At 50.1% G+C, this 9,028-nt stretch overlaps 1 protein-coding gene across 1 annotated transcript in view; it reads right to left on the reverse strand.

Moving 5' to 3' along the window:
- Window positions 1-6,777: 6,777 nt before the first annotated feature.
- Window positions 6,778-9,028, reverse strand: part of FAM83C (family with sequence similarity 83 member C) — a 99,479-nt gene continuing 97,228 nt past the window's right edge. The window contains exon 3 of the mRNA XM_019550708.1: window positions 6,778-7,064. Within this exon, the coding sequence (XP_019406253.1) occupies window positions 6,936-7,064 (129 nt within the window). The 3' untranslated portion in view covers window positions 6,778-6,935. The remainder of the gene's footprint in view (window positions 7,065-9,028) is intronic.

The following is a 9,028-nucleotide window of genomic DNA, read 5'->3' on the forward strand; positions in this document are numbered from 1 at the left end:
GCAGCAAGGCAGGCCCTATGTGGGGAGGCTATGGGACCTGAACCTGTTCAGCCTCCACAAGAGAAGGCTGAGAGGGGATCTGGTGGCTGTCTACAAACTGGCCAAGGGGGACCAGCAGGCAATGGGAGAGCCCCTGTTCCCCGGAGCACCAGCTGGAGTAACAAAGAATAATGGCCATAAGTTGACTGAGACTAGGTTCAGGCTAGACATCAAGAGGCACTACTTCACAGTCAGGGAAGCTAAGATCTGGAACCAACTTCCAAGGGAAGTGGTGCTCGCTTCTACCCTGGGGGGTCTTCAAAAGGAGGCTAGACAACTACCCAGCCAGGGTTGTTTGACCCCCAGCATCCTTTCCTGCCCATAGCAGGGCATCGGACTTGATGATCTGCAGGGATCTAGGTTTTCCATTTCCCACGGAAAAATGGAGAAAGCCACAGATTCCTGTTTTTTCTCGGAGAAATGCGGCTTTCTCTTTTTAGCAGAGAAATCCACGGAATCTCCACTTTTGCAAAGAGCTCTTGCAGGCTGCCACAGCTCCAGCTTGCAGGAGCCAATTGAAAAAAAGGAAGGAAACCCCCAGCCCTTGCTGGAGGGAGAGGGAGAAGGGGGAGGGTGGGTCCTGAGCCTCTGAGGCAGCCAAGGCTGGGCTCAGGCTCAGACTCACCCTTCGCCCCCAGAGCATGGAGGTAAGTGGGGCTGTGGGGCAGGGCTGGGGAAGATAATTTGGGGCTGAGGGAGCGGGGGTGCTGCCAACCCCAGGTGGCACATTGAAGCTGGGAACAGGGCCAGGGGGTGAGGGCAGGGGTTCCCCTCTGTGAGGGCTTTGTGGGAAAGCAATGCCAGGTACAGTGTGGTGGTGCCCGCCATGTGTGGGCTGCACACGTGCTGCCTGGCTGCCTGCCTGGGGAGGGGGAGAGGGAGGCTGGCATGTGACCGGAGCACAGCTCCATGGCCAACGCTACAGCCAGGGCAAGGGATGGAGGCGCAGGGGGGAGGGTGGGGGCTTGGGCTTGGGCTTGCATGCGGCGCTGCCACTTACCTGGAGGCCCATGACAGTGGTGATGGCTGCTGCCTCCAAAACCTCCCGCTGCTGCCACGGAGCCATGCTCGGAGCTGTGTGGCTGGTGACAGCGGCATGGGGTGGGTGGTGGGGCTGGGAATGGCTGTGTGCCACCTGGCCACCACTACCCAGTGCTGAGCCACTGCCGCTGGCCACACAGCTCCGAGCACAGCTCCGTGGCAGCAGCGAGAGGTTTTGTACGCAGCAGCGCTGGCACGGGCAGCCGCTGCCGCTTGCCTGTGGGACTGCCCACGCCAGCAATGATGGCCACTGCATAGAAAACCTCCTGCTGCTGCTGCAGAGCTGTGCTCGGGGCTGTGCAGGCAGCAGTGCAGTGCAGTGTGGTGGTAGCCGGGTGGCATGCAGCCATTCCCAGCCCCACCACTGCGCTGCTCTGCTGCCACTGGCCACACAGCTCCGAGCACGGCTCCACGGCAGCAGCAAGACATTTTCTATGCAGCGGCCATCACCACTGACATGGGCAGCCTGACAGGCAAGCGGCAGCAGCCGCCTGTGCCGGCGGTGACTGCGGCTGCCTCCACAACCTCCTGCTGCCGCCATGGACCCATGCTAAGAGCTGTGCAGCTGGCGGCAGCAGTGCGGCACCAGGTGGTGGTGGGGAAGGCTGCATGCCGCCCGGCCATCACCACGTTGCCACTGCTCCCCAGTGGCTGGCCACACAGCTCTGGGCAGAGCTCCATGGCAGCAGTGAGGAAGTTTTGGAGGCAGCGGCAGTCACCACCATCACAGGCCTCCAAATAAGTGCATGCAAGCCCAACCCCCCCGCCTCCGCGCCCCCATCCCTCACCCTGGCTGCAGCGTCGGCCATGGAGCTATGCTCTAGCTGCATGGCAGCCTCCCCCTCCCCCAGGCAGGAGGTATGTGTGCAGCACATGGCAGGCACCGTTACACTGCCCCCCCGTATCACTTGCCACAGAGGGGCACCCCAGCCCTCAACCCCTGCCCCTGGTCCCAGCTGCGATGTACCGCCTGGGTCTGGCAGTACCCCCACTCCCTCAGCCCCCAAACGTCTTCCCCAGCCCTGTCCCACAGCACCCAAGCCCCGCTTACCTCTAGGATCCAGGGGCAAAGGGAATGGCTCCATGGTGGCAGCACTTGCCCACAAAGTCCTCCCCACCCTGCATGCAGCTGCCACCACCCCACACTGCCACGGAGCTGTGCAGCCAGTTGGGCATGCCACTGCATGCAAGTCCCCCGTTTCACCCCCGGGCCAGGCAGCACATACGTGGCCCGCACACAGTGGTTGCTACAACACTGCTGCTGTCACGTCCTACACCACTTGCCCATAAAGCCATTCAGGTGGCCGTAGGATGGTAGCACAGGGTGCAGTGGTAGAGTTGCCGTGGCGGCCTCTGTGTGCGAACCTCCTGTCAGGCCGGCTGGCATGTGTGTAGCCCACCGAGTGGCACCCCTGCCTTCACCCCCCGGCCCTGCTCCTGGGAGTGGGCACAGGGGCACACTCCCCACTTCTTGATCCCAGCACCTTCCCTTTCCCCCATCCTGCCCCTCCCTTTCCCCCCACACACACTTCCCTGCTGGGGTGGGTGTCAGTGTCTGCGTCTGCATATCTGTGGGTCTGGGGGGCTGTTGCGAGGGGCATCAGGAGGGCTATTGAGACTGTGAGAGGGAGTGCGGGCACCAGCAGCATTGGGAGGGGCTGTGGGGGGCCTTTCATTTTTATCACAGATTTTGAGTTTTTAACCAGAGAATTTGCTGTTTTTAACCAGAGAAAACCAGGATCCCTGATGATCTGCTCAGGTCCCTTCCAACTCTACCAACTATGAAGTTCCACAATCAAGGGCAGAGTAACTTTGATTTTGACACAGAGGTGGGAGAGATTGAAAAGGTTTCCATAGGGCTGTCAATTAATCGCGGTTAACATGTGTGATTAATGCATTAATTAGTGTTCACGTTAATTTTTTGAATGCATTACATTAATTACACTCATGGTTTTGGAGCCCGTGCCCAGGCTTTGCTCCACTGCCATCACCACTGCCTCCAGGCCACCCAGCAGGGCAGCGGTGGTAGTGCAGAGAACTGCAGGGCAGCCTGGTTGTGGGCTTTGGGCTGCTTCTGGGGGAGGGGGAGGAGTGCACATAGACACAGACAAGCAGCTGCATCTTGCATGCAGCCAGGAACAGTCTGGCAGTGTGTAGAGCACCCCCCAGCAAGTAAGTCTTTGTAGGTGTTAATCCTTGCTAATTAACTCATTATCTAGTAGCTGCCAGTAGCTAGGTACTGTGTATTGAGCTGGTCCCTGAGTGAATCATGATTGATTAGTAACACAGTAGCTTAGTGGCTAGGCCTGCAGTAGTTCCTCTGCCCGCCCCGTGCCCCAAGAGAGACACAATTGCACAAGCACCCATGTCACAATTTTTGCCTGTCAGCAGCTAGAGGTGCAGGGTCCCAGAACCCCTGAACCTATCTCCTTGACAGCAGGCTTTGTGGCGGCAGTAGGGTCTAGCAGGCCTGCAGCTTTCACCCTACTGTGCCCTAACACACACAGTGTCACCCATGTCACAAGTTTTGCTTGTCCACAGCTTGAGGTGCAGTTTCCCCCAAACCCCTACACTTATCTTAGAGAAAGATCTGTGGATTGTATTAAAAGGAGTGTCACTTGCAAATCAAGGGAAGTAATTCTTGTACTCTATTTAGCACTAGTGAAGCCTCATCTGAGCTAAGTACAGACAGTCAAAAAGCCCAAGGTTGAATTGATTTACTCTTCATCACAGGTTAGTCTAAAATGCAGAGATTGAACCAATATGCAAGTAAACAGTCACTTTTGATTCTGGAAAAGCAGCAACATGCCTGCAGTGGCCCAGGTCAGAAGCAGTGGGGAAGAGCAAGTGGGGCGGGGGGGCACAAGACCATACCTCCCTGCTTGGCTGGAGCAGACAGCTTGGGCCAAGGCTGGCCACCCCACCCTGCAGGGGGCAGGAGGGCTGCAGGGGAGATGCAAAGCATCCTGGGATGCTGGGAGAGTTAACTTGAATCTGCAGTGAATCTGAGAAAAAAGTTCAATAAACTGATTTAATCTAAATTAGTTAAATCTGATACTACATCCATCCAGGTTTATCTTAAACCAGTTTCAGCCATTTTGAAAGCGGTTTATGTGCACTGAACTTCTGTTGGGTTACAGATTTGAACCAGTTTCTGATCCCTTTTACTGGTTTATGTGTAATATCTGTCCCTAGCCCTGAAGTACTGTACTCAGTGTTGAGCACCGCACTCCAAAAAGAAAGTGGAAAGTTTGGAAAGATTCGAGCCCAGAGCAACAAAATCATCAGGGGCCTAGAAAGGAAGACTTATGAGAAAGGACTGAAAGAACCAGGTTGTTCAATCTAGGGAAGAGAATACTGACAGGGGATTTGATAACAGTCTTTCAATACCTAAAGAGTGATTATAAAGTGGAAGGAGATGGACTTTTTTCTGTAGACACGGGACAGGACGAGGAGCAGTGCACTAGCTGCAGTAGACGATATTTAGGTTGAGGATTAGAAGGAACTTTATGATTATGAGGGTGGTCAATCACAGGAATAGTCTACCTAGAGAACTCGTGGAACCTCCATCACTGGAAATTTTCAAGAGCAGGTTGACAGTAGGCCTGTGCAAGTTGGTAGCGATCTGATCCGGCTTCAAATCCGGCTGCTTCAGATGGCCACGATCTGATCCAGAGCTCCAGATTGATTTGCCACTTAGATCCAGCCGAAGTGGCTCTGAAGATTTGGAGCCACTTCGGAGATCCGGCTATAGGTTATAATGGGGGATGAATGAAAAATCTGTAACTTTATTTTAGCTCCGATTTGGGTGCAACTTGCAGGGATGGTAGCCTCTGCTGAGAGCATAAAGCCTGCCAAGCTTCAAGAAGCTTGGTGTAGGGGTTTGGGGGGAACTGCACTCCAATTCTTGAAAGCAAAACCTCTGTCACGTCTACATGTTACATCACAGTGGGCTGAAAACTGCAGGAGTGGTAGCCCCTGGTAAGGCCACAAAACCTGCCAAGTTTCAAGAAGATTGGTGCAGGGGTTTGTGGGGAACTGGACACTGACAGACAGAACTCATCACGTGGGTGGGTGTTTGGGTGACTGCATCTATCTTGGGGCACATGGGGGTTAAATCTAGTGCGGGCCTGAGTGCTGGGCCCTGCCAGGCCATGAAGCCTGCCAGCTGTGTGTGTTGCACTCGGTGAGTCTGTCATCCGGGGCCCTGCACCCCTAGCTGCTGACAGGCAAAAATCATGATGTGGGTGGGTGACATTGAATAAAATAGCTAAGCTAAGCTAAATCCTACCCACTCCTTTGTAACAAGAAAAAGGATCAGGCAAGTTCAACTAGTACTGAACTAGCAAGCCACAATGTCTCAGTGTGAGTGTTTGTCTCTCACAAAGGTCCTGACAGGCACCAAGCTGCGAAAGGGTAGAGAACGCCTCAGAACAGAGGCTTTTACACTGTTTCTAGTCCCACCTCACAGACACTGCCATCCTTCTCACTGGCTACCTACAGATGTCGGTCTTCCCCCTGCTCCCCCTCCCTCTCCCCCTCCCACTCTCTGTCCCTCCCCCACTCCCCCTCCCTCTTCTAATTGTCAATCAAGCTGTCCGAAGCAGGTCTGAAGCATCCGAAGCGGATCCAAAGCACTTTGGATGTTCCGACCTGCTTCAGATAACTTTGCTGAGGCCCCGCTTCGAACCGGGCTTGCTGCTTTGGTCGTCAAAGCATCTGAAGTAGAACCGGATCTGAAACAGGATCCAAAGACTCACACAGCCCTAGTTGAGAGACAGTTGGCTGGCATCATTTAATCAGAGATGATCCTACAATGAGCAGGGGCCTGGACTAAATGACCTCATGAAGTCTCTTCCAGCCCTACTTTCCTATAATTCTATATAAAGCTAATAAATACATAAACAAAACAAAATAATTATGTAACATTTCTGATTTATCATTCTGATATTTCTGAGAAACCTAAGCAGGAATGTGAAAAACTTGATAAGTGGGTTAAAAATTCAATGAGATACCCAGGAATTAATCTTATAGAAAAGTATGAGAACCTTCTAAATGCTAATTATTTAACAGTCTGGTCTAAAACAGCAAAATCCTTCAAAGACTGGATGAGGATGGAGATTTCTCTTTCTATTCCAGGGTTTACCTATATGTATACCAGAAAGCACCTTCAAGGTGTAGCAAGCTATTCTCCTGAACTTCAACTCAAAAAATAAAGGCCAAGGATGAGTGCATCAGTATTTACACAGGCCTTGTAAGATGGGAGGTCTTACAGCACCCAAAATAATGGCATGCAATTGCACAGCTCAGTTGAAGGACATTATAACTGATGTGTGAAACCTTAGTCAAAGCTATGGGTTGCTATAGAATGAGAATGGCATCTAGGAAATGGTTTTCTCAGATTTACGTCAGATGAGAGAGAAATTCAAGTGAAAAAACTTAAAGATCATCCCTTTATGCAAACTACCTTGTGATCCCTAAATCAATATTAAAAGTTGCTTTCTCCTCACCCGAACCATTACCTTTGTTAAAAATACAGAATTCTTCCCTAGAGCTTCTCAAGCAGGCAACCCTGGGTTGGGCTGGGTTGTGGCTAAAGCAGCAGCTGTTATTTTTTCCACCCCTGCCCTCCCAAGTTTATACCAGGGGCTGCTGTTCCAGTCACCCTGCCCTAGTTACACTACTGGCTGCCCTGATTATGCCTGTCAGTTACCCTATACACACTTTCCAGGGTAATATATCAACCACTTCCCTTATAAAATGGTTTAGTATTATCTCTGTCTACAGCCTTAGAAAACTTGGTAATAATGACTTTTTGACACAATGTCTCACACAGTTGAGGTGGTAAATGAGTCTCACCTGTAGGTACCAGTGAGAACTTGATCACAATCTATTAAGACAAAGTTCTCCAGCACTTGACCTCCAAATTTCTTGCCTGCTTTGCTGTAGTATATATCGCCACTTGCATATCGGACTCTCATGTTCTGAAACCAAAGGAAGAAACATGGTATGAGTATATGCATTGAATGGAATCAGCTTGAACAAAATGAGTTTCCTTTTCCTTCTCACCAGACTTATTTATTAAAGGTAAACTGCTAGATTAGTTGTCTGAGGTGGCATTTCTGGTCCTGAAGGAAGGTTCGCAAAAAGGTGTAAAATATTAACAAGTTTCTGCATTCCATTGTGTAAGAGCATATTCTGTCACATACTTATGCATATGTATTTATGCAATTAAATAAATGCACAGAAAATTATTAATACATAATGATCTAGTCTGAGAAATCTTGGAAAATCCTGTCCTTACGGATTGATTATAAATTCATACCATTTCCCTTCCAGATTCCTTATAAAAAATTTGAATAGCACTGAGTTATTAACCCTGTAGAACCCATCAGAAACACCTCAAATATGGATGAATCCCCATTAATCTTAAAACCATATTATGAGATTAATCAATTTGGCATTGTAATCTATTTTACATGTCCCAAAAAAGACTTGCAAACAAATTAAAGATATACTCCATAGAAATCAATTATGGTAGGAAGCCTTGCTGATTCAGCCCAGGACTGATGGGATGTCCGAGAAAACAGTTTCAGTGAAGTAACCATAATACAGCTCTGCTCCTACAGCAGAGATGTCACTGCTTTCCTAAGTCTCCTTGCAGTACCCAAAATCCAATGTCAAAAGGAAAAGGATGCTTGACAGAACCCAGTCTTCAATGGTGCTTGTACATGCCATGGCATTTAATCCTCATTAATTTAAGGAGCTTTAAAAAATTTAACCTGCATTATTTTGGTGCGTTTGTATTTTCATGCCACGGTCTTTCAAACAAATTAAGTCCCACGTGTAATTCCTCCCAGATTCCAGCATGGGGAGCCAAATACCAGTCTACCCCCAGTAATGTCTTTCTTAATGAATTACAGCAAGAGGGGCATGTTCACCAGTAAGCCAGCCTCCACAGTCCCTGCCCCCTGGTCCCCACTAGGAATCTCACACTAAGTTGCCCCCCCACACCAGGCCACAGTCACCCCAAAACCCTGCCACTTGCACCCACTTAGGCTTGGTCCAGTCTCCCAGTAAAGTGACTCCATGGTGATCCTGACGCCAAGCCGTGTGAATCATCCACTCCCCGCCCTTTCCCTTCCCCCATGTTGCAAAGTAATGAAATCATATATATGATTCTTTTTAACTGCATATATCATATCAGACATATATGAGGGTGAGAGTAGCGGGTGCTGCCCCAGGTAGTTGGCGATTGTAGCTGATGGTGGTGATGAGGTGGACCAGTGTGTGGGTGTTTCATGTTTTGTGTTGTGCTGCTGAAGCAAATGTGTGCCATGAATGCTTATTAAAAATAAATGGTATACTAATAGTACAGTGTTTTGGGGAGTGGAGGTGTGGGTGGTGTCAAATCTGCCAGCTGTTAGTTTTTTGGGTTTTAGGACTACATTTCCCAGCATTCCCAAGATGCCCAGGCTTGGAACAATTTCCATGGGGATTCCTCAAAGAGGCTGCTTCCCCAACTCCCCTTTCCTGCCCATGTGACACCGTGAATACCTGCCACCTTTTCTGTTTGCTTAGCGCAGCATACAGCTTTTGGAGGGATATTGTGAAATGTTGTTGAAATGGTGGGTTGTCAGTGGGGTGGAATATTGACCCTCCCCCCCACTGCCCCACACACTCGTAACCCAGACTCCTGCAGGCTGCTAATACCACTTACGCCCCATCCGCACCCCCACAGCTAGCAACGAGAGGTGTAATTAACCCTTTCATAGGATTTGATTTAGGCTGGCTATGTGGTGGTGTGTAATTGTTAGAAATATTATTAAAAATGCATTATCAATAGCAGATTTAGAAAAAAACACAGCTGCTAGCCCTCCCTTGTCTCCTTAATGGGAGAGGGAAGGGGGGGTTGGAAACTGAAGGGAAAACTACCAAAGGCCCTTTG

The sequence above is a fragment of the Crocodylus porosus genome, unplaced genomic scaffold (genome assembly GCF_001723895.1).
Source record: "Crocodylus porosus isolate Cpor-Errol unplaced genomic scaffold, CroPor_comp1, whole genome shotgun sequence".
NCBI lineage: Eukaryota > Metazoa > Chordata > Crocodylia > Crocodylidae > Crocodylus > Crocodylus porosus.